This window comes from Theropithecus gelada, chromosome 6 (assembly GCF_003255815.1).
Source record: "Theropithecus gelada isolate Dixy chromosome 6, Tgel_1.0, whole genome shotgun sequence".
Taxonomy (NCBI): Eukaryota; Metazoa; Chordata; class Mammalia; order Primates; family Cercopithecidae; genus Theropithecus; species Theropithecus gelada.
In genome coordinates, this window is record NC_037673.1 from 151,296,784 (window position 1) to 151,322,386 (window position 25,603).

At 38.8% G+C, this 25,603-nt stretch overlaps 1 protein-coding gene across 4 annotated transcripts; it reads left to right on the top strand.

Moving 5' to 3' along the window:
* Nucleotides 1-25,603, top strand: MRPL22 (mitochondrial ribosomal protein L22). Of its 4 annotated transcripts, XM_025387789.1 has the most exons (8): nt 26-61; nt 140-188; nt 7,066-7,083; nt 9,744-9,861; nt 14,639-14,704; nt 15,433-15,510; nt 18,314-18,383; nt 25,323-25,603. In XM_025387789.1, exons 1-8 carry the CDS (start codon nt 34-36, stop codon nt 25,532-25,534), a joined length of 639 nt encoding a protein of 212 aa, XP_025243574.1. In that variant the 5' UTR covers nt 26-33; the 3' UTR covers nt 25,535-25,603. The 4 variants fall into 4 exon arrangements, with proteins under 4 accessions (XP_025243573.1, XP_025243575.1, XP_025243572.1 ...); XM_025387788.1 differs by lacking the exon at nt 7,066-7,083 and having other exon boundaries at nt 1-61; XM_025387790.1 differs by lacking the exons at nt 7,066-7,083; nt 9,744-9,861 and having other exon boundaries at nt 22-61.

The window sequence follows — 25,603 nt, forward strand, 5'->3', positions numbered from 1 at the left end:
ACTCTTGAGGCTTCCGTAGCGGAAGGGCGGAAGATGGCGGCGGCGGTCGTGGGACAGTTGGGTAAGGATTTCTTAGTGGTTAAGCGACAGAAGGGAGTTGAGATGGAATCTGAATTGACGGCTTGTGTTGATGTTGCAGGTGCGTTATGGATACAGAACCTGAGGAGGCAGGGGAAGCTCGCCTTGGGGTAAGTCTCTCGCTTCGGAGTTTCAGAAGGGCCCAAGGCATCTTGACTATTCTGCCAGTTGGTAACTGAGCGCCTGCGTGCCTAGCTGTGCTGTAGGCTCTGGGGCTACTGAGGCGAATGAGACAGCCCGTGCCGCTACTTTGTCACTCTATTTTTTCGCCACCTTATTGCATAAACTTTGCAGATATCAGGATTACCCATAACCCAAAGGCCATTGTAAATGCGTTTTCTGAACGTCTACTGTGATCTTTCTGGACAAGGTTAGACTATTCCATCTCCATATGGAAGCGTTCAACTTTTCAAGTTACCTCTCTGGTTACTTGCTTACATGGGCAGGGATCGTGTTGTGGACAGCCCTGGTTTACGTCCTACCTGACATTGTGTTTAGCGGTTTATATGCCTTAACTCATTCTCGTAACAGTTAAGGTTTATATGCCTTAACTACGTTCTCGTAACATAGTAGGTACCGCTATACCCGTTTTTCAGACAAGGAAATTGAAGCCCCCAAACGTAACATAACTTGCCTAAGGCCACTCAGTTGTAGGAAATTTTGAAGCTTTATACCAGAGCATTCTGTAACCTTAGGACAAAAGCATTCATTAAAGGTTAGGGTAAGTAGTCGCTGTGTTTCTCCCCAAAAATTAATTTTTAAAAAATCGGTATTTGAAAATTGGTAATCTGATTGTAAATTTTCTGATCTGTCCATTTGTTATTGACTTTAGTTTAGTTCATAGGCTTTGCAGACGGATGAGTTGTATATGAATCTGCTTTTTAACTGTGAATTTGAAAAGTTACTTATTCTTAATAAGCTTCAGTTATCACTTTTATGATATAAGCATTATATTAGTACCTCTTAGGTTTTTAAAAATTTAAAGATTTTTATTTATTTATTTATTTAGATGAGGTCTTGCTATGTTGCCCAGGCTGGTCTCAAACCTAAGGGCTGACACAATCCTCTTGCGTCAGCCTCCTGAGGTGCTGGAATTACAGGCACATGCCATGCATGTAGCTCTAATAGATTTTTAAAATGAAGTTCAAACAAGATAATGCATGTGAAGTATTTTGTATGTTTGTGGCACATGATAATCCCACTCTGAATTCTAGTTGCCATTAATGTTTATTATTATAAATTACTACTGAGTTCCCAATCATATTTAACCTTTTTCTAAGTTCTTGGGTCCCAGGGGGATGAAGAGGTGGGCTAAAGAAGAAAATAGGAAGCACTAGCTCTTAGGATTTGTCTGTACTCTTCCTAGGTAATCTTCTATCACTCTTCCCCCAACCATGCTGATTTACTTACTTTTTTGGAATATACTGTGCACTCACTTGCTTCTTGGCTTTTCCTCCTATGCCCTTACATCTTGTCTATAACAGCAGTCCTACCCATTATTCAAACCTCTGTTTAGATGTTTTCCCTTCAGGAAGTTTTCTCTGGTCTCTCTAAAACTGAAAGGAATTAATTTTTCCTTCCTTTTTTAGTATGTGTGCCTTGTATGATGGCTTCATGTATATGTGTCTGTGCCCTTTACTAGCTTGTGTATCTTGTGTATCTTGGAAAGGTAGGGACATTTATTTATTGTTGAGCTCCAGCATAAGGTCTTACACAAGGTAAATATTTTGATGTTGATTTGAATTGTCTTGCACCAACTTGTATTAAGAAACTCTCAGCAAGAAACTTAAGCAGTTTGCCTTTAGTCTTTTCCTCTATGTCATGATACAAGAGTGTTGGATTTTACTAGATAATCTCTAAGGCTATTTGCAATTCTGAAATTATTACATAATTTTGTGAATCCTTACTTTGGATTTTCTAGTGGGGAAAATGACCATAAGAAAACTAAGTAGAAAGGTACAAATAATGTTCCTGATAACCATATAAAATCTTAGCATATAATCTGATTCAGTGATTAGAAACTTTTTTTTCCTTTTTTTTGGAGACAGGGTCTTGCTCTGTGCCCAGGCTGAATGAAGTGCAGTGCTGTGATCATAGCTCACTGCAGCCTCAAGCTCCTGGGCTCCCATCTCAGCTTCCTGAGTAGCTAGAACTACAGGTGCATGCCACCACACCTGGCTAATTTTTTAGGGTCTTGCTGTAGCTCAGGCTTGATCTCTAACTCCTGGGCTCAAGTGATCCTCCTGCCTTGGCCTCCCAAAGGTAGGGATTACAGGCATGAGGTGCCTGGCCAGTGATTGGAAACTTAATTGCATATAGGCCCCAGACTAGAAATAAAAAACTAAGGAAAGTTGTCTATGTAAAATGAGAGAGTAGGAGGGCCTGTGGCAGTGAATAGAGTGTATTCCTTATCTAAAAACATTGAATTAGGTTAAGAAAAGTGCTGCTGACCAAATAAAACGTTTCTGCAGGATATATATATATATATACTTTTCAAAAAAAATTCTTTTTTTTTTTTTTTTTTTTAAAGACAACGTCTTGCTGTGTCACCCAGGCTGGAGTGTGGTGTCATGATCATAGCTCACTCACTGCAGCCTCAATTCAAGCCATCTTCCCACCTCAGCCTCCCAAGTAGCTGGGATCACAGGCGTGCGCCACTACACCTGTTTTTTTTGAGTTTTAGTGGAGACGAAGTCCTGTTTTATTGCCTGGCTGGTCTGAAACTCCTGGGCTCAAATTATCTCCCACCTCATTCTCCCAAAGTGCTGGGATTACTCTGTAGGCTCTATTTGTTAGCTGATTTGACAGTTTTCAGTTTTTGAATTCCAAGCCTCCTATTTTACTGATGCATATATTTGAGAAGTTTTGTGACTTACTGAAGGTTACACAGTTAAATGTCAAAGTGAGGATCTAAACAAAATATTTTCTGGGACTACAGGTGCGTGCTGCCACACCTGGCTAAGTTTTGTATTTTTAGTAGAAATGGGGTTTTACCATGTTGGCTAAGCTGGTCTCAAACTCCTGGACTCAAATGGTCCACCCCCTCGGGCTCCCAAAGTGCTGGGATTACAGGCGTGAGCCACCGCGCCGAGCCAAAAAAAAATTTCTTTAAGAGACAGAGTCTCACTATGTTGTGCAGGCTGGTCTCAAACTCTTGGACTCAAGTGATCTTCCCACCTCAGGCTCCCTAGTCTCTGAGATTACAGGTGTGAGCCACCATGTTCAGCTGTACCACCCTTTAGATGGGGCATAGCCTCTTAAGCTTTCCTCAGCTTCCACTGTGTGTAAAATTTTGGCATAGTTATTTACACTCAGTCCTCTTACCTTACCTGTCTCTGTATTCTTTCATTGATTCTACAAATATGTATTTAGTGCCTGCTCTGAGCTGGGAACTATTCTAGCACTGAGGATTTTGCAGGGAACAGGAACAGACAATAATCCCTTGCCATTATGGAGTGTACAATATAGTAAGGGGGGCAAATAAGCAAAATAAGTAAAATATAGAGTATATTTGATAGCGACATCTGCTTGTGAGAAAATAAAAGCAGAGATTGGGAATAAGAAGTATGTGTGTTTGAGAGAGGAACTTGTAGTTTTAGATAGGGAAGGCCTCACTAAAAGATAGTATTTGAGTAAAGATTTGAAGGAAATGAGGAAGCATGTTGTGCTAACATCTGAGCAAACAGCATTCTGTACAGATTGAACAGTAAGTGCGACAGCTCCAAGGAACCATACCTGGTGTTGTCAGGAACAATGACGAAAAGGAGAGGGACAGTGATAGGAGATGAGGTCAGAGAGGAAGGGGGAGTCATCAATCGTATAGAGCCTTAGTATTTTCTGTAAATACTTCGGCTTTTATTCTGAGCAAGGTGGGAAATTATTGTAAGGTTTTGAGCATTGGGGTAATATGATCTGATTTATGTTTATGAGTGGTTCTTTCTGGCTGCTGTGTTGAGAAAAGACTGGGGTGGGGATGGGGAGCAAGGATGGAAGCAGAGACCATTGGATATTTCAGGTATGAGATCATGGTGGCTTGGATTAGGGTGGCCGTGAAGGTAAGTGAATGATTGGATTCTGGCAGTATGTTAACCACAGCTGACAGAGCTTGTTGATGCATTGGATGTGAGGTGTGAGAAAGAAGGGTGACACCAAAGTTTATGACCTCAGCAATTGGAAGGGTAGAGTTAACCATTTACTGAGCTAGGAAGACTGCCAGAGGAGCAAGTTTGGGGAGAATATTAGTGGCTCAGTTTTGGGTTTGTTAAATCTGAGCTGTTCAGTAAGCATCCAAGCAGAGATATGAGTAGACAATTGGGTATATGAGTTTGTAGAGTGCAAGGAATGGATGTAAATTTGGGAGTCATCAATGCATGGATAATATTTAAAGCTGCAAAGCTGGTTGACTTCACCACGGGAGGGAGTGTAGATAGAAAGAGTCCAAAGATTAGTTCCTGCCTGAGGCAGCCAACATTTACAGACCAGGGAGGGAGACAAGGAAACAACAAAGGAGACTGTGGGGGAGTAGCCAGAGACGGAAGAAGAAAACCCCAAGTGTCCTGGAACCCAACTCAAGAAAGTGTCTCAAAGAAGAGCAAGTGACCAGAGATACTTAGGTCACTCTCGGATGAGGAACTGATAATTAGAATTAGAATTTGATTTTGTCTGTATTTTCTTTTTTAAGGTTGATTCATTTTGTTTTAATTGAGTGTTATTCCAGCAACTGGCCAGGAGAGGGCACATAGGAACTTTTGATTTAATATTCTATACTTCTAAATTAAGTACCCCATTTGGAATAATACTTTAATTTAATTTGATTATGGTAGTTTGGTCTTTGCTTGATAATTCAGTTTATGAATTATTTGAGTCCTGAAAGTATTATAAGAATTCAGAAAGCTTTGACATTATTAATTCATAGTATGCTTAATTTATGAAGCAACATATTTAATTCACCAAATATGTATCGAAGATTTGAAGAGCGCAAGGTACTGTGCTCGACGGGCACAGCAGGTATGGGCCTGACTCAAGATATCTTTCAGATCAGTTTGTAGCAAAGGGGTTCATGTTTTTGTCATGCTGTTGGTGATGAGGTGAGTGATAGAATTAAGGTTAGGAGAGGCCCTATGGATGATGTAGTCCAATTCCTCTTTTCACAGACAAAGAAACTAAGGTCCAAAGAGGTGACAAACATAGTGTACCCTACTCACTAATTACAACTACATAGAAACATAAACGTTTATGATTATAAACTTGAGAAGAAACTTTGAAATTGTGTATTTAAAGCTTATAGTTCACAGGACTGATTTGGGGAGTGGGGACAGGAGAGATTAACTATTCAAAGGGCCTAACTTTGTTTTATTTTTTATACCCTTTTAAAAAAAAACACACATGCATGGTGGCTCACACCTGTAATTCTAGCATTTTGGGAGGCTGAGATGGGTGGATCACCTGAGGTCAGAAGTACAAGACCAGCCTGGCCAACATGGTGAAACCCCATCTCTACTAAAAATACAAAAATTAGCTGGGTGTGGTGGTGCGCCCCTGTAATCCCAGCTACACTGGATGCTGAGGCAGGAGAATCGTTTGAACCCAGGAGGTGGAGGTTGCAGTGAGCTGAGATTGCACCGTTGCACTCCAGCCTGGGTGACGGGAGTGAAATTCTGTCTCAAAATAAACAAATAAAACAGAGGCAAGGTCTTGCTGTGTTGCCCGGGCTGGTTTTGAACTCCTGGCCTCAAACAGTCCTCCTACCATGGCCTCCCAAGGTGCTGGCATTGCAGGCATGAGCCACCATACTTGGCCAAAGGGCCTAATTTAAAAAATGACACTAGCCATCAGTGTTTATCATGGGTTAGACATTGTAGGATGCACTATATTAATTATTAATCCATCAATAATATTAAGTAGATATTATTCTCATTCTACAAGTAATAATATCTAAAGTTTATTGAGCCCTTTTAAGTGTCAGGTTAAGTATTTTACTTACATTTGAGCTTCTTAAGAAGGCTATGAGGTAATTATTATTACTCTATTTACCGATGGGAAAACTGAGTCCCAGAAAGTTATGTGACTTCCCACAGGCCATTCACTTAGTAAATTAGAGTTAGGATTTAGACCCAGGTCTGCTTGACTCTGTAGCCTCGGCTGTCACCACCTGGCTTATATTTCATTAGCAAAATACGCCTTCATACATCATGTATCCTAATTTTGTGCTTTTCAGTTAAGACATTGGAACCTAAATGTGGAAGGCAAAGGTACAGATTTTGTTAGGTATTTTGATGGCACTAATCTTGATATTAGGCTAGGAGATAGTGAACTTGGGGTAAATATGATACACTAGAAAAATAGATTTGTTTGAGTCTTTGGTCTAAATGGCTTGAAGACTAAAAACAAAGGTTTCATTTGCCAAGTAAATCTTCCAAGTTGCATATTTGTAGGAGAATATGCCAATATACAACCACTTTGAGGGTATAAGTCTGAGTTAAATGTTTACTCAGTATCCACGTACCAGACATTGTTCTTGGTGCTAGAATACGAAGAAAGTCAGACTTGCCCTTTAAATGTGCAACATCTGTACACTTAGTACAGTAACTCATTCTGTTATAGCCACTTATGATAGTACAGTGGTCCGAGTCATTGCTGTATGACCGGCAAGAACAAAGTATTAAGACAACGTGAGAATCGTGATCAGAGAACGGATTAGGTGATGTTTCACATTGAGGTGACGTTTGAGCTAGAACTAAAAACAGGATAAGCATTTCATTCAGGAGATAATAAGGCAGGAGAAAACAATTTGAGTAAAAGCTTGTTCAGAGAACAATGAACATCTATGTGGCTAGGCCATAAGGGCAGGTTGGGTCTAGATTACGAAAGGCCTTCCGTGTCTTACTAAAGAGTTTGGACTTCCTATTGGGGGCAGTAGGGAAATACCAAAGTTTGCTGTGTTAACTTTTTATTTGGATATGCCCAGACATATGCAAAAGTAGACAGTCTGATGAACCTCCATGTGTCTGTTTCCCAACTTCAATACTTACTACTTATGGCCAATCTTATTTATAACCTGTACTCTCCCTCATCATATTTTGAAACACTCCCCCCACTGTATCATTTTCATAAATGTTTCACTATTATCTCATTAAAAAGCATTAAATATTCATTTGATATTTAAACTTCCAATGGCTTCATAACTGTCATACTTTTTAAATTATAATAGTTCACACATTGAAACTAATTGGTATTTTTGTTAAATCTCTTACTCTGTGAGTTTTTTATTCAACCCTCTCTTTTTTTTTCTTGTAATTTATTTGTTGGAGACAATTGGTTGTTTTGTAGCGTTTTCCATACCTTGGATTTTACCAAGTGCATCCCCATGATATTACATAACATGTTCTCTTTTCTCTGTTTCCTATACTGAATCTAGGGGCTTGAGCCCCCAGTTTCATTTTGGGCAGGAAAGATTACTTTGTGAATGGTGGGTGGTGTGTTCTTCCATCAGGAGGCACATAACACCTCCTTTATCCATTAGTTTATTAAGGATTACAAGATGATGCTATTATAATTTGCTATTCCTTCATTACTAACTTTATACAAGTCAAACTTTTCCTCATCTACTACTTGGCAACTTAATGGTACAGTTTGTATAGGAAAGACAGGATAAAGTCCTGTCTTCTTCTTCATTCACCAGTTTTTAAAATAACAAGTTGGCTCGCTAGCATCTTCTAATGGTAACTAATTTGTATTTTTCCTGGTTTTATTATGAACTTATGGCTTTAAACATATTTCATGTTTAAAGGACAATAACTACTATAGTTATTGTCCTCATTAATGCTTGGCTTGTCCCATCTTTGACTTGTTGGGCATCCACAAGTTGGCTCCTGAGTGCCTTTGACATGACCTTGGTAATCTTTGATGGCTTCTTTGCTTTCTGATATGACAAGATGTTCTAGGCTGATTTGGTATGTTATCTGCTTGAGATCTGCAATCAGCCATTTCTCCCAGAAGTTTTGGTTTTCTTCAATAGGGAATGATATTTCAAGACTGTAATCTGGGAAGTAGGGGTGCTAATTGCTACTAGATTGGTCATTGCTTCTACACCTTTTCAGTGGAGAGATCTAGTACTTACTGGATTTTGGCTGACCCTCTTCTGCTTGTTTCCATACCAAGAATCCCAGTACTCAGTGACACTGAAAAAAAAGGATAGCATTAGAATATTACATAATTATTCATTTGCTTATTTCAACAGAGGTTTTTAAGCTGGAGGATGACATGAGTAGCTCTGAATTATAGAAGGGTAACTCATTTAGTACTCAAGCAGAGAAAGATGGATTGGAACTGGGCAAGTTGATGGAAGAGAAATCAATCTAGAGGCTATTGCTATATAGGATGGTGGCAATTAGAATGGAGAAGAGGTAAAGCATTTGAGAACGATTTCAAGGGAAGCATCTGTAAGACTTGGTAACTAGCTCTGGCAGGATGAAAATCATTGGGAAGTCGAAGATAAACTAGCACACCATTCAAGAATGATTTTATTTAGTGATATAGGGGAGTAGCAGATGCTGGGGAAGATGAGAGAGGGAGAATGACTAGTTGTATATTATTAAAGCAATTGAAGTGTGGGGGAAGAGGTCAAGGAATAGTGAATTTGGGATCTTCATCAAGTCTCAGCCCATTAGTTTAGCATTCAAAGACAACCACTCTAGCCTCAGTGACCTTACCAATATTTTCCAATACTTAACAAATTCTCTGACTCAGTCAGACCTCCTCTTATTTCCCAACTCTGTACCTCTGCATAGATGATGTATGTCGTTGCCCCATTCCTCTGATAATTAGTGTATTAGTCCATTTCACACTGCTATAAAGATACTACCTGAGACCGGGTAACTCATAAACAAAAGACATTTAATTGACTCACAGTTCCGCATGGCTGGGGATGCCTCAGGAGACTTAGAATCACGGGGGAAGGTGAAGGGGAAGCAGATAACTTTTTCATAAGGCAGCAGGAGAGAGAGACAGTGCAGGGAAATTGCCACTTTTAAACCATCAGATCTCATGAGAACTCCCTCACTATCACGAGAACAGCATGGGGGTAAGTGCCCAGCGATCCAATCACCTCCCACCAGGTCCCTCCCTCAACATGTATGGATTACAATTGAAGATGAGATTTGGGTGGGACACGGAGCCAAGCCATATTGATAAGGATGTTCAAGATTCACCTGAAGTCACCTCTGAAATCCTCTGCTGTTTGCTATATTTTAGTTATGTGATTTCATATTGTCTTCTAATTGTTTTGTGCATTTGTCTTAGTTACTCAACAAAGTTGGGCAATCTTACAGGTCAGGTCAGAGAGCTCATTATGTCTTCTCTAAATCTTTCTTAGGAGTGGGTGACTTATAGAAGACAGTGTTATTGGCCAGTCCGGGCAAGAAATCTTGGGTTAATATCTTTTAACGGTTTGACTTATGTGCATTTACTTTCTCTCTTGTTAGCCTCTGTAACTGGCTCTTTGTTATCTTTAAAAGTAGTCTCTATTAATGAATACCTCTAGAATATTTAGAGGTGATCCTTAAATTGTTTTCATGAAAATGGAGCTGATATGGTTCAAAAGATATGTAAACTCTACAAAAAGGTCCCCTAAGTGTCTGTTGTTTTATAGGCTTCTTTCATTTCAGTGTTTTACCTCAATCATATATCCACACAAGTGCTTCTCTTGACATTTCTCGAAAATGGGAGAAGAAGAATAAAATTGTCTATCCCCCGCAACTGCCTGGAGAACCTCGGAGACCAGCAGTAAGTTTGTGGGTAGAACTAATTTCTTAAAGCTGGTAATGTTCTTACTCTTAAGTGATTAGTAATGATTTATTATTCTGTCTTAAAAAAATTATACAACCGTTTGCTCTAATTGACACAGATGTACTAGATTTATCTCTTTGATAGTTGAAAAGGATTGTTATTCTTTACTTATTTGTCTTTACTTAACTTCCTGTATTAGGGACCTTAACTCTAAAACTAAGCTCATAGTTTAAGACATACTGATTTTTGACTCTGAGAGGCTTGCTGAGGAGCTCTTAATGATGGAGCATATAGCGTTGGCAAGAATGACTTAAACTATTGGCCAATGTTTAAATTGTGTATATGATTTTCCAGTGTTATATATTTGAATATAGACACACTGTTTTTTGCTTGTTTGTTTTGCAATTTGAACCTAAAGTTTGAACTTAATCATTGGGTTCCTACTGGAGATTAATCTTATCGTTATCTGCACAGAATGAACAAATAACTTTTCAACTTTCATATTTTGTCATGACATCACAACTTGAAAGATTTGTCAGTCTAGGCTATTAACTCCATTTTGTTAGTTTTATTTTATTTTATTATTTTTGAGACAAAGTGTTGCTCTGTCGCCCAGCTGGAGTGCAATGGCATGATATTGACTCACTGCAACCTCCACCTCCCAGGTTCAAGTGATTCTCCTGCCTCAGCCTCTGGAGTAGCTGGGATTACAGGCGCCTGCCACGACGCCCGGCTAATTTTTGTATTTTTCATAGAGACGGGGTTTCGCCATGTTAGCCAGGCTGGTCTCCATTATGTAATTAACCAAAATTTACTAAATGAAATGTTACATAATTGCACAAATATCATAAATAAAAAATTTTCTGTAACTAATGAACTTTTTTTGCTTCTTACCTGAGCTCTTTGGAATCAGTTATTAATTGGAAATAAATTATAACAGTATTTGTCAAGTCCAGAATCTAACAGCACAATTTTGTTGTGTGTTTGTTTGTTTTATATCTTTAAATACTAAAAAATGTACTTTAGGATATATCCCAAGTGGCAAAACGCAAATAGTTGGTAGTATGTCATCTGCTTAACTCTAGCAAATGATGAACACTATCAGTTCAGTAATTTGTTGTGTGTTGTATTTAATGAAACTATTCTGATTAACTTTTTTGTATCGTTTTTCCTTCTTATACAAGTGCCTGTGGGAAGACATTTGATTCAATTTGATATAAGTACTTTGGAAAACCTTAATTTCTCTATTTTGCACAGATTTTGTTTCAGTAATCCTTTGGGGGATAAATTATGACATTTGGGAAATATGAACATTGTCTGACTTTAAATAGTATTTAGTAATTTAATATTGGTATATCAGTTGTACCTTTTATGACTGGGAATACCGATACCCTTCATAAATACCTAACTTACCAGGAATAATTTATTCACTGGCCATATAGTTCATAATACTGTGCTATAATGTACAATGTCTCTTAGAATTTCCAATCTGCCAGCTGCAACCATTATTAAAATCAGTTTTTTTTTTTTTTTTTTTTTTTTTGAGACGGAGTCTGGCTCTGTCGCCCAGCCTGGAGTGCAGTGGCCGGATCTCAGCTCACTGCAAGCTCCGCCTCCCGGGTTTACGCCATTCTCCTGCCTCAGCCTCCCGAGTAGCTGGGACTACAGGCGCCCGCCACCTCGCCCGGCTAGTTTTTTTGTATTTTTTAGTAGAGACGGGGTTTCACCGTGTTAGCCAGGATGGTCTCGATCTCCTGACCTCGTGATCCGCCCGTCTCGGCCTCCCAAAGTGCTGGGATTACAGGCTTGAGCCACCGCGCCCGGCTTAAAATCAGTTTTATCTCTAGCTGAAAAGAGGGCCAGGTAATATCTACCATTCTACCTAAGTCTGATCTTTTGCATTAGAATATATAGTCAATAAATAATAGTGGATGGGATAGCGAACAAACCACGTAGCAGTAAATTAAAATAAATGTTACCAATGTAGAGTTGTTTTAGGCTAGTCCTCATATTTTTAAGACTAACTTCGTAGTTTAGCTAGCACCAATTTCCAAAGAATATAGATTCTTATGTAGATTTTATCTTATATAGGGCTTCATATAAAGAAAATGAGCCAGAGAGAAATTAAAGGGCTTTGTTTATGATAGTCACACCTTGTTAATTCGGGCTTGAGTTTACTTTTGCAGTGTCTTTGAAAAAAGCTATGTTAAATAAATGAAAAGTATAATGAGACTGTGTCAAAACTCTTTGAGCTACCATTTCTTATTTTTCCTCTTTTTCTTCACTCCCCCAACAACCATTTCTATATGAGACATATTTTTAATTTATGAATTAGTCAACATGCTGATAATAATACATTAATGTGAATCGGAATCTCATAAAGCTCTAATAAGACCTTTTTTTTTTTTTTTTTTTGAGACAAGGTCTAGCTCTGTTGCCCAGCTGGAGTGCAGTAGCATGATCTCGGCTCACTGCAGCCTCCGCCTTCTGGGCTTAAGCGATTCTTGTGCCTCAGCCTCCCAAGTAGTTGGGGTTACAGGCGTGTGCCACCATGCCCAGCTAATTTTGTACTTTTAGTAGAGATGGGGTTTCTCTATGTGGTCCAGGCTGGTCTCAAACTCCTAGCATCAAGTGATCTACCCACCTTGGCCTCCCAAAGTGTTGGGATTAGAGGTGTGAGCCACTGCAGCTGGCCTAGAACTTTTTTTTTTTGAGACAGGGTCTTACTCTGTTGCCCAGGCTAGAGTGCAGTTGTGCAATCATGGCTCACTATAGCCTTGACCTCCTGGGCTGAAGAGATCTTCCCACCTCAGCCTCCTGAGTAGCTGGGACCACAGGTACGTACCACCACTTCCGGCTGATTTTTGTATTTTTGGTAGAGATGAGTTTTTGTCATGTTGCCCAGGCTGGTCTCAAACTCCTGGGCTCAAGCGATCTGCCTGCCTCGGCCTCCCAAAGTGCTGGGATTACAGGCATGAGCCACAGCGCCTGGCCAGAACTTTTACTAGGTAACACTTTTTCCTCATTTGAATTATTGTATGCATTTAAAAATAAATTGATTTATTTAAAAGTTATTGTTTTAGACATTTTATAATTTAGACATACATTTATTTCGTTTGAATAACTATTTTACGTATCCTATCCTCACTTTATCTAATTTGCTGTATAGGTCAGTTAATGGCAGAGATATATAACTAGGCCTTCCAACCTCCAACTTTGTTACTTTATCTATTTGCTTGATACTTACGTACTGAGACTTTGCCTCCTTTATCTTTAGAAAGTGCCCTTAGACATTTCACCTGTCCAAAGTAAATGCTGAGGTTTTTTTTCAGTTTTGGAAGAGGATGATTGAGTCATTTTCGCCTTTCTTGTAAACACTTCATTCCTTTTTGCCATCCTCTGGTCAGGATTACAAGTTTTTATATGTGTAAAATTTGAGGGTAATCATACAAAATTAAGGTTTAAAGGTATCCCACCACAAGAATGCACAAATTAAAGGGTCTTTTCTATATAAAAGATTTCGTTGAGTGGATTAATTTTTGCAGATCATTATTATCAGTCATGACAGTTCTTTCCTCTCCCTGTCTCCCCAGGACACTTTATTGCTGAAATGTAATTAGGCTATTGCTATAGTTTCAGGCTGTCTGCTTCTATTGCAGCTGAAATCTGCCACGTATTAAAAGATGGCCACTTGAGAAAACTGCTCTTTCTAAGGCATTTGAAAATGTCCAGCAGGAGTCAGAATGTTAGAAAGTTTTGAGACCTCCTTGCTACAGTTTCCCATAACACATGTTTTCTCATTTTTTTTTTTAAAGTGGCAGTTTGGTATAGTAGTGGAAAGAAAGTGGGTTTTAGAGTCAATAGAAGAACTTTTGAAAGTAGATGTGCTAGACATTGTATCAGGTGTATTATACTTTTTCTGTTCTTTGAATTCCAACTTTGTCTCTTGCAAACCTGTGGTCTTAAGTCACTTGATTTCTCTGATTTTCAGTTTATGTAAAATGTTTCGTCTCTCAACTCATAGAGTTAGACTAAATGAAATAATGAGCGGAATGTGCTTTTTGAACTATACATTGTAATTAAACAGGACATACCTACCACTTTAAATAGAAGATAATAAAAGCTAACATTTACTGAGAAGTTACCATGTGCCAGGCACTATAAAATGGTTTCTTGGAATAGGTTATTTTATTTCCCTCTAATTATCATTTTATTTATTTTACGGAAGAGGAAAATTAGAGAGAGGTTAAGTAGCTTGCTCAAGATTATGTAGCTAGTAAATGACAGAGTTAGGATTCAAATCCAGTCAGTCTGATTCTAGAACCTATGCTGTTGACCAAACACCTAGAATATTGGCTTTTCACATGAAAACACTTATTTTGTCCATTTTGCCATTTTTCTCCTCATCAATACTGAACTTTTTCTTCTTGTACTTTTTCTTTTGTTCTTTTAATCAGCTAAATGTTTTCAAGATACTTTAATTTAAATCTTTTAGTATTTCTTTTTATAGAAATGTTGCAAGTGATGACACAAACCAGCCATTGTATAGTTTCTATTTCTCCCTTAGTAATCTTTTAACATAGTGAGACTTTGGAAAAATACAACTTTATGTAGAGGGAAATAATCTTTAAATTCTTAGTAATGTTTCTATTTCTTATGACAGCATTTTCTTTAGGCCTAGAAAGTAAAAACTTTAATAACAGTATATGTTATTGCCATTTTGTGATAAACCTGCTAAAATGTTCTTTCTGTCCTTTGTTTTCCTATTTGTAAGGAAATCTACCACTGTCGAAGACAAATAAAATATAGCAAAGACAAGATGTGGTATTTGGCAAAATTGGTAAGCTACAATGACTATTACCATATAATAATTTAGGAAAGAAGCTATGAGTTCCCCTCCCCAACCCTCATCCCAGGATTTGAAAAATAAAAAAGATTTGTGAGGAATATGATACAATTGGTAGGTAACCAAAAGAATGATTGTTCAGAGATGTGTGATTTTCCTTAATTTTCACCTTTTTCTGAGAAACTAAATCACATTGGATAGATAGATACTAAAAGGCATCAGGAATTTGGCTATAACCAGAGAATCCAGGGAACCTACTTATTTATCTGTAAACTTGATTCAACCTGTTTTAAAACAGTTGGTTTTATGTTTTTTCCCCTAGGAAATGAAATTCATAGATGAGGGGAGACAGAATCATCAGATGTACACATAACATTTATCCTATAGGAGAAGGAGATGCCTTGAATGCCTAGCGTAGTCGTTACCAACCTGTGGTCTCTGTCATGTTTGCTGTCCTTTAATGTTATTGAAGCTATTACAGTCTCAGTTTTATGGTTAAAATGTTTGTTTCATTTTAGAGAATAGTGTCTGCTCTCAAACTTGTATCATTTAGTATCATTTAGAGAATAGTATCTCCTCTCAAACTTGTTTTCTTCTCTTTTGCTTGGGTTCAATTCACTGATTTTAGAAGTTACTCAAATCATGTAAGGCTTTCATTAAAAAGGAAACATTGACTTTGTAAACTAATTTATTTTCTTTTGTCTCTCACCCTTTAATTCTAGATACGAGGAATGTCTATTGACCAGGCTTTGGCTCACTTGGAATTCAGTGACAAAAAAGGGGCCAAAATAATTAAAGAGGTAAACTTTAATTAGTTTGGGTGTGGTAGGGAATGGGGAACTGGGGAATGCAGCTGTTTTGCAATTATTAGTAAGCTTAGCCTAAATTATGAATACATTTTCTGTTGTAAATGTATACTCTGTATAATACAGATTTAAGGTGCTCAGTTTATTAAATGTATGTATGCTTAGGAATGTTGTGTGCTTTAGGTGTTTATTTCCTGAGATGCTTTTATTTCCACCAGATATTTATCCGTTTTTTACTGCTTATGATGTGATGAACCTTAATTTTTAATGATTTGGGGCTTGGTGCATATATGTGTATACATATACGTGTATATTTGTGTGCATGTATCTGTGTTTGTATATATATTATTTATTTCTTGGAGCAAGGCTGAACTTCAAGGTGTATTTTTTCAAAGTTTTTTTTTTTTCCTATAAAGGAGAATTTTTATAACTACATAATTTTGTAACTTAATGGAAAGAGCCCTGGACTGGAACTCAAGAGCCTTGGACGCTAGTATTTTCTCTGATCTTTTTCTTGTGACTGTGGGCAAGACACTTAACCAGTCAGTTTCTATTTTTCTCACCTAAACTATGTGGGATTGGATTAGATGGCTCCTAAAGATCCTTCCAACTCTAAATGTAGCTAATTCACTAGATACAAATGTGCTGACGGTAATTGTGGTGACTCATTCTAGGAACATGAATATTCTTTTTTTATTACATATATATTTTTCTTTTTTTTTTTTTTTTGAGATGGAGTCTAGCTCTGTCGGACAGGCTGGAGTGCAGTGGCGCGGTCTCGGCTCACTGCAATCTCTGCCTCCTGGGTTCAAGTGATTCTTCTGCCTCAGCCTCCCTAGTAGCTGGGACTATACATGTGCGCCACCATACCCAGGTAATACTTTTGTATTTTTAGCAGAGATGGGATTTCACCATATTGGCCAGGCTGGTCTCGAACTCCTGACCTCAGGCGATCCGCCCACCTCGGCCTCCCAAAGTGCTGTGATTACAGGTGTGAGCCACTGCATCTGGCCTATTTTTCTTTTTTAATAGTCTTGTTACAAAAAGTTGTATTGATTATTGTGCCTTACCATCTGGGGATATCAACATTATTTTCTATATATTCAGTTAATTCTTACCAAAAGTCAGTTCATACCTTTCAGTTTAGTGGTAATAGTTAAATAGTTGAGATTGATAGATTCAGACTTTTAAAAGGTTCCTTTGTAATGCTATGATTTTGCTATATTTAATTCAATGCAGAATGCATTTACAAGTATTTGTTGTGTACCCAGCCATGTACTACATTCTTTATCTTTTAAGGCATAAAATTTTGATCTGGTTTCTGTTATTTCTGACAATTGTCTTTTTTTTTTTTTTTTTTTTTTTTGAGACAGAGTCTTGCCCTGTCACCCAGGCTGAAGTACAGTGGCGAAATCTTGGCTCACTGTAACCTGCACCTCCTGGGTTCAAGTGATTCTCCTGCCTCAGCCTCCTGAGTAGCTGGGACTACAGATGTGCGCCACTATGCCTGGCTAATATTTTTGAATATTTAGTAGAGAAGGGATTTCACCATGTTGGCCAGGATGGTCTCGATCTCTTGACCTCATGATCTGCCCACCTCGGCCTCCCAAAGTGCTGGGATTACAGGGGAGAGCCATTGCGCCTGGCCCAATTGTCATATTTTTACAAAAATGTGTTCTTGTATTTTTACAAAAATGTGTTCTGGAGGAAGTTAATTCGATATCCATGGAGAGTAAATTTGATAACCTCTTCAAGGAAATTACTATATCAAGTATGATTTTCTCTACTTGTCTGATGTTAAAGGTTACTCTGCATCCAAAGTTTAAGAATTTTTATTTTATTCTAGTTTTTAATTAGATTATTGTTTTTTTGGAGGCAGAGTTTCACTCCATTGCCCAGGGCTGGAATATAATGGAACGATCACAGCTCACTGCAGCTTTGACTTCCTGAGCTCAAGGGATTTTCATCCTTCAGCTTCCCAAATAGCTGGAACTGCAGGTGTGCACCACCACGTCCAGCAATTTTTTTACTTTTGTAGAGATGGGCTGGTTTCGAACTCCTGGCCTCAAGCGATCCTCCTGCCTCAGCCTCCCAAAGTGCTGGTATTATAGGCATGAGCCACCATCCCAGCTAAGACTTCTCAGTAAGATTAAGCTATTGAGTTTCATGAACTTTGTGTTTATTTTTTAAGATAGGGTCTCTGTTGCCCAGGCTGGAGTGCAGTGGTGCAATCTTGGCTCACTGCAACCTCCACCTCCTGGGTTCATGTGATCCTCCAGCCTCAGCCTTCCACGTACCTGGGATTGGAGGTATGTACTACCACACCTGGCTGATTTTTGTATTTTCAGTAGAAACGGGGTTTTGACATGTTGGCCAGGCTGGTCCCAAACTCCTGGCCTCATGTGATCTGCCCATCTTGGCCTCCTGAAGTGCTGGGATCACGGAGGTGTGAGCCACCGCATCTGGCCTTGGGAACTTTTTGACAAGTTTCTGACTCAGAGACGTAATGTTCCTTCCCAAGAGTACTGCTTACAAGCGCCGCTATCTCCTTTATAGCTTACACACGTCATTTAAAACTTAGTAGGATGGGCTGTGTTCTGTGCATTTACAATTCTTGGTCTAAGGAAGGAAAGCTCCCGTCTCCTTTGTACTCTTATCATTTGATATTCTCTTTTTAAAATTGACTATGGAAGCATGTGATGAGCCGTCATAGTACAGAGATCATGAGAGATGAGAAACTTAATTCCATTTTACTTCAGGGTTAGCCAATTAAATGCTTTTCTTTTTCTTATTTAAGGTTCTCTTAGAAGCACAAGATATGGCAGTGAGAGACCACAATGTGGAATTCAGGTCCAATTTATATATAGGTAAGATTTTTAATATTCTTAGCATTAGAAAATGTCTTCCAGTAGTAACGCCATATTTTTTATCTAACAACAGTCTTTAATACCTAACTCCTCAGGACTTGGTTTGTCAATGAAAATTGCTAGTAATGGCTTATTCTTCAGCCGTATGCATGTCAATTTTAATTTAGTGTAAATGACAATAACTGTACTGTTTTACTCTTACCTGTTCTGTAATGAGACTGAGATCATAAAACCAATTGCTAATAATTATTAAATAATAGATAACAAGACTGGTACATAGAGTGGTACTTTAATTGTAATATTATAACAAATAGTATAACACATTTTTAAAGTTGTTTGTCAACCAGAAGGAGGTAAAGAATCACAGGTGCATTTAAAAAATGTTTATTTATAATGTGCCAAGCCAGGTACCTAATCCGTAAAGGTGTCCTGTAATTTAACCTTCCAATTATCAAAATGGAAGATCTGTTGAATTGTAAAAGCCAAGGGGCCTTGGAAGGCTCAGATGACCCAGATGTGTTTGTTCCCTTGTTACTACATCCTGAAGCATTATCTCTGCTTTTACATGCTTGTTCCACATCAGATTAAATTAATGTAAGTTAAATGCTTTGGGAAGCATGATGTTCTGTACAAATGTAAGGAATTGTTTTGCTGCAGACCTTCACACAGTTCTTTTCCGAGAAGGAGATTAATGTTTATTACAAAGCTCTCTTGCCTCCTCCCAGCACCATGGGAAAGTGGAGCAGTGGTTGGAGTTACTGTTTTTTTCTCACTACAGCAGCAATTACTCCTTTTTTTTTTTTTTTTTGAGACGGAGTCTCGCTCTGTCGCCCAGGCTAGAGTGCAGTGGCCGGATCTCAGCTCACTGCAAGCTCCGCCTCCCGGGTTCACGCCATTCTCCTGCCTCAGCCTCTCGAGTAGCTGGGACTACAGGCGCCCGCCACCTTGCCCGGCTAGTTTTTTGTATTTTTTTAGTAGAGACGGGGTTTCACCGTGTTAGCCAGGATGGTCTCGATCTCCCGACCTCGTGATCCGCCCGTCTCGGCCTCCCAAAGTGCTGGGATTACAGGCTTGAGCCACCGCGCCCGGCCTAGCAATTACTCCTAACCTCAGCAGTTTTATAATCAAAGATGATGTTGAAGCAAAATTTTCTCAATCTGCCACACCTACATATCTAAGGATTATTTAGCTGAAAGCTATGTTAAATTCAAGATATGGGGAACAGCTACTCTCCAGATGGAGCAGAAAGGGCTGAATCATTACAGGGGGAATTAGTTGTATTTTATAATTTTTCAACAATTAGAGTGAAAAATGTTTATCTAAATTCTACTTTTTCACATAGCCTCTGTGCTGGTTAGGTTAAAATCTCAGTTCAACTCACCTGGAATTGATGCTGGCCACCACACCTCCTGAAATTCAAATTAGTTGATTTTCAGTTGAAATGCTTTATTTGAAAGCTGAATCTTGTATAATTTTATTCTGATACATGCAGAGATGCAGAGGGAAATCAAAATGGCAACTCAGAAGATGCAGGGTCATAGTAGTTAATCATAAGCATTTTCTTCTGGGAGCATTATGAATAAATAATGTTAGAGAGGGCTTGGAATCATTGGAAGTGGTGAGGAGCAAGACCATTTGCTTAAAAACCTCTTGGTGATTTTTCCTGCTCTGACTCAGAATATCAAATCAAATTTAATTAATTTTATGCAGTTTCACAGGAATATGAGATTCTTAGCTGATAGACTTTCTAATGGACTTCAGATACAAATGAAATACGATTTGTCTTTAAGCCTTTTTCAATAACCGTCTTTAAATCCTTTTCAATAATTGTAGTAAAGAGAGATAGGATAAAGAGCTTAATCCTGTTGTTCCAAATGAAGGAGCAGGGTCCACTGTTGCCATTAAGCAAAAACATGCTTAACCAATCCTAGATAAATAGCCCTTTATTTTATCTTTATTTTTGGAGATGACTTGCTCTGCCACTCAGGCTGGAGTCCATTGGTGTGATCACAGCTCACTGCAGCTTTGAACGCCTGGTCTCAAGTCATCCTCCTGCCTCAGCCTCCTGAGTAGCTGGGACTACAGGCACGTGCCAGCACACCTAGCTAATTTTAAAATTTGTTGTAGAGATAGAGGTCTCACTTAGATGCCTATGCTGGTCTTGAACTCCTGGCTTCAAGCTGTCCTGCTGCCTCAGCCTCCCAAAGTGTTGGGATTACAGGCATAAGCCACATTGTCTGACCCTTTAATCCAGAGTTCTTTTGCACATTTCTGCTGAAAAATCTCTGCCTTACTTGTACTCTCTTTTCATCTACTTCTGTGTTGATCACTTAAGTGGGGCTAATAAGTTTGGATTTATATTATGATTTTTAAAATTTTTCATTCACTAAGTATTTTGATGCATAATTCCATAATCAAAAGAGATGAGTACCCTCAGGAAAAGTATGATATGTCAGACATTTTATCTCTGTATTTGTCAAGCTGCTTCTTAAGAATCTTCTTGAGGTTGTTATTTAAAATACAGATTCCCAGGCCTCGGCACAGACCCGCTGGACTTGAAACCCCAGTGGAGAGGCCTGGGAAGCTGTTTATTTAATAAACAGCTTAATAATAATCAATAGTTTCATAAACTATTGATTCTTAACCATAAAATGTGGGAAACCGATTTATCTTACCGTGTTCTTAGAAAAGGCCTAGACATTTCATTCCATAAACTTCTGTTAGAGTTTTGAAAGACTAGTTACTTATTGGCTACTATTTTGGTTCAGCAATGGTTCTTTCAGTACCCTGAAATAAGTATAGGCATTTTAAAGGAAGTGCTTTTTTGATAGCATATGTTCTCATTATATGGTAATTCTTTCAAATGCCTGTCATTGGTCTAAAGCTAATACCTGGTGTTGCATGACCATAGATTTAGAAAGTTCATTTCCCTTTCCAACTTATAACGATGACTAATGACACTGTGAATAGACCTTGACAAGTGGACATGGACTAACAAAATGTCTCTGCTTAGTGATTCATGGCATCTAAAGTGAATCACTTTAGGGAAAGTGATGACTGACCTTGTACATCAGTCTTATTGGCTAAGAGTGATGAAGGTGGGAGGGGAGGGCTTCTAATGTTACAATTTCAAGATTTGTATTTACCTAAATACTACTAATAGGAAATATTTGCTATGTGTATATATACTTATTTATTTATGTATTTATTTATTTTGAGACGGAGTCTTACTCTACACCCAGGCTAGAGTGCAGTGGTGCGATCTCAGCCCACTGCAACCTCTGCCTCCAGGGTTCAAGCAATTCTTGTGCCTCAGCCTCCCAAGTAGCTGGGACTATAGGGATGCGTCACCACGCCCAGCTAATTTTTGTATTTTTAGTAGAGATGAGGTTTCACTATGTTGGCCAGGCTGGTCTCGCACTCCTGACCTCAGGTGATCTACCCGCCTCGGCCTCCCAGGATGTTGGGATTACAGGCGTGAGCCACTGCGCCTGGCCTGAAAATATTGGCAGTATTTTAAATTCATTACACCTGTTGGGCATTATCTATAGAAAAACACAGGTTGTCTTCACTTTTGAGATATCTTAATGTTTTCTTTCATTCAAAAAATATTTGAGTACTTTCTGTGTGCATACTATCCACATTAAATAGGTGATGTTATATCTTTTGTGTCATTTTAAAACATTTAACACTTGTAGTTCTTTGACAGTAGTATTTCTTTGGAAGAATGCATACAATGTTCTTCTGAATTATAGTAATACCATGTGTACCATTAGTATTATATGTATTTGAAAAACTTTGAAACTTATTTCAGAATTTGATTAGATTTACCAGAGACCTCTGTATTGAAAAAATGAAATTAATTAGCAGATGATGTATTGCAAAATTATTTCTGTTCCTATGGATTGTGAACTTTTGGGGCAATACAAAAAGAGTATAAGTTTGGTTGATGAGGTGACTTTTACAGATGAAACACAGATGCTTATAAAGACAGCATATAATTTGGGACCAAAAAGAGTAATACAGACAAATGGTATTGTTGGAGTAGACAAGAAAAGATCAATATGGGTTAGAATAGTTGTGGAGACTTTCTAGAAAAAATTGACATTTGAAGATAGGCATTTGGGAGTCTGGAGGAATGTCCAGGAGAAGAGGAGATTTTTAAAGTGGGGTAGCCATACATGCAGAGGTACGTAGGTTGGAATAAGCAGTAATAGTGTAGTTCAATGAGGAGAGCAGTGTGAAGGAAGTAGAAGTTTGACCTCAAGTAGATAAAATGAGAAGGGTAGACTGGGCCTGTATTCCAGAGAACTGAACATGGCAGGGTGTGCATTTGGTTCAAACTATATCAAAGAGGTTTGGGTAAGAGATTTACATTAATAAGATGGTGTTTTAAAACTACTAACGATAAGCGGTAGTTTTGCAGTTGTGCTCTGTGGGGTGTCTAGGAGTGGGACCCTTGATATTTTGGTCACACTATATCCTTGGAGCCCAGGACAGAGTCTGGTACCCAGTAGGAACTAAAAAATGTTTGTTGAGTGAATGAATGGCACAGTTTTGGGTCTTCCTTGACCCATGTTTCAATAAGAACAGATCAGCATTACAGTGTTTTATACATCAGGCTTCTACATATTGTTTCATTTTACTTGAAATGGTTCCATATACAAAAAAGCAGTTTGAAACCCCTAAATATGGACTTAGTGGAGGAGAGTGGAGGAGAGGAACCAGAATACAGTTTGGCAGCTGTGCTCTAAGTCCCGATTTCATTTACACCTCAGGGTGGCTGTGTTGGGTATTTTCATTACAGTGTATTAAAGAATCTTAGGATGTTTTAGAAAAATTAATGTTTTTGTTTTGACATAAAGAAATGATGGCATCATGGCTTTAAGATATGCAGGTGATCTTTTATGGCTTTAAGATGGAATCATGACTGACATTTAGCAGGCATTGAGCTTCTGCTTTTGTGCAGATCTCTGTAAGTTTGTGTTTTGGGGAGATAGAAGGGAAATGGGAGCCGATGTAGACCCTGATGGGATTGATCATTGTGATCTAGTGATCCACTGAATATTTGGAAATTGGTGCTCAAGCTGGATAGAGAAGTGATTTGGGATAGAAGCAGCTATCACATTTGTCAAATGCTTTTTAGAAGTTTTCTGGTCTCACTGTTCTTATTTGTAGGTTTCTGCTAGTCAGGTTGATCCAGGGGACGCACTGTGATGGTGTTTTCTTATAAAGTGATTTGTGTAATGCTGCTGTCTCTGGAAATTTGTAAACTCACTTTTTCAGTGCCCACTAAATGAAGTTAATAAAAGGGCAGTAGGTCTTTCCCTATCTCACTTAGATCCTAGGCAGTTTTCACTTTCATTCTTGGCTTTCGCTTTGGCAAAGCTAGCAGGCTTCTGCTGAAACCCACTTCACTAGAGGACGTTGTAGTTAGAGAGTTGTCAAGTGCATACTTTGGTATAGTCCCTATATTTATAAAGTTTTGTCACAGTAAGTGTATATGAATGATGAGTGTTGAAATGGATAATTTAATATGTATTCTGTAGATTTTACCTTTTTAAAAGGCTTATTAACTAAACAAGTAGCTGACTAAATACATTCAGAAAATTGTAGAAGGTGATTGGCTACTACTTTGAGTTACTGTGAGTGAACAGGTGAACAATTCTTCTTAAGTAATTTCTTTCTTTTTTTTTTTTTTTTTTGAGACGGAGTCTTGCACTGTTGCCCGGGCTGATATGCAGTGGTGGATCTTGGCTCGCTGCAACCTCCGCCTCCTGGGTTCAAGCAATTCTCCTGCCTCATCCTCCTGAGTAGCTAGGATTACAGGTGCCCACCACCATACCTGGCTAATTTTTTGTATTTTTAATAGAGACGGGGTTTCACTACGTTGGCCAAGGTCGAACTCCTGACCTTGTGGTGATCTGTCCGCCTTGGCCTCCCAAAGTGCTGAGATTACAGGCATGAGCCACTGTGCCTGGCCCTTACATACTATTTAAAAGATTTCTTTAAACTTTCAAGGTCAAATTTTGATATACAGAAGTGGGAAGGGGAGCTGAGGGGGCATTTGTGCCAGAGTTCTTAAAACTGGCTGTGAATCAGAATTTCTGGGGAGAGTTGTGGTATGGGTGTTTACCCAGGATGTAATTTCCAAGGCTCACCCCAAATATACTGAATTAGAATCCACAGAGGTGAAGTCTCAGCATCTGCATTTTAATTACATTCCCTAGGTTAGTCTGATGTAGCTTGTCAGAGAACCAGCATTTGGGAGCCATTGACTCCAGTGGCTTCTCATCACAATTAGAATAAAATAAAAACTCCTTGCCAGAGCCTACAGCGCCCTGTGTAATGTTGACCTGGCTTTATCTCTAATCTCTTTCCCTTGTTTGTGCCCCTCTTCCCCTTGCTTACTATGCTTCAGCATGCTCGTCTTCTTTCTTTTCCTAAAACAAGCCAAGTACGTTCCCACCATTGGGCCTTTGCACTTGCTTTTTCCTCTGCTTGGAGTACCCTGCCCCTAGATATTCGCATAGATGATTCATTCTGGCCTTAGATCAAATGTCTCTTTCTCAGGGATGCCTCTTGACACTACCAGTCTGAAGTCCCCTACACCCCACCATTGTCTGTCATCTGGTTCTGATTTATTCACAGCACTTGTCACTAACTGAAATTATTTTATTTTACATTTTTCTTCTCCAGAATGTAAACTGCTTGGAGGCAGGGGCCTTGCCAGTCTTGTGCACTCTTACCTCTCCAACACTAGAATAGTGCCTGGTCCTTAATGTTCAGGAGATGGTTGTTTTGAGACAAGCCTGCTGTAGCCAACCAGTGAGCCCATGTAATCTCAGAATCCAGTCAAGGAAAGGACAGAAATTGCTCAGCTGATCAGGCTTGTGGATAACACTCATTTCCTGTAATTCTCTTTTTCTTCCCGTTTAGCTGAGTCTACCTCAGGACGAGGCCAGTGCCTGAAACGCATCCGCTACCATGGCAGAGGTTACTTTGGGATCATGGAGAGGGTTTATTGCCATTATTTTGTGAAGCTGGTGGAAGGGCCCCCACCTCCACCTGAGCCACCAAAGACGGCAGTTGACCATGCCAAAGAGTATATTCAGCAGCTTCGCAACCGGACCATCATTCACACTCTATGATGAGGAGATTCAGACTCCACAGTGTATATATTTTGCCATTTATTTTCTAAAAATAAACACAAATTGAAG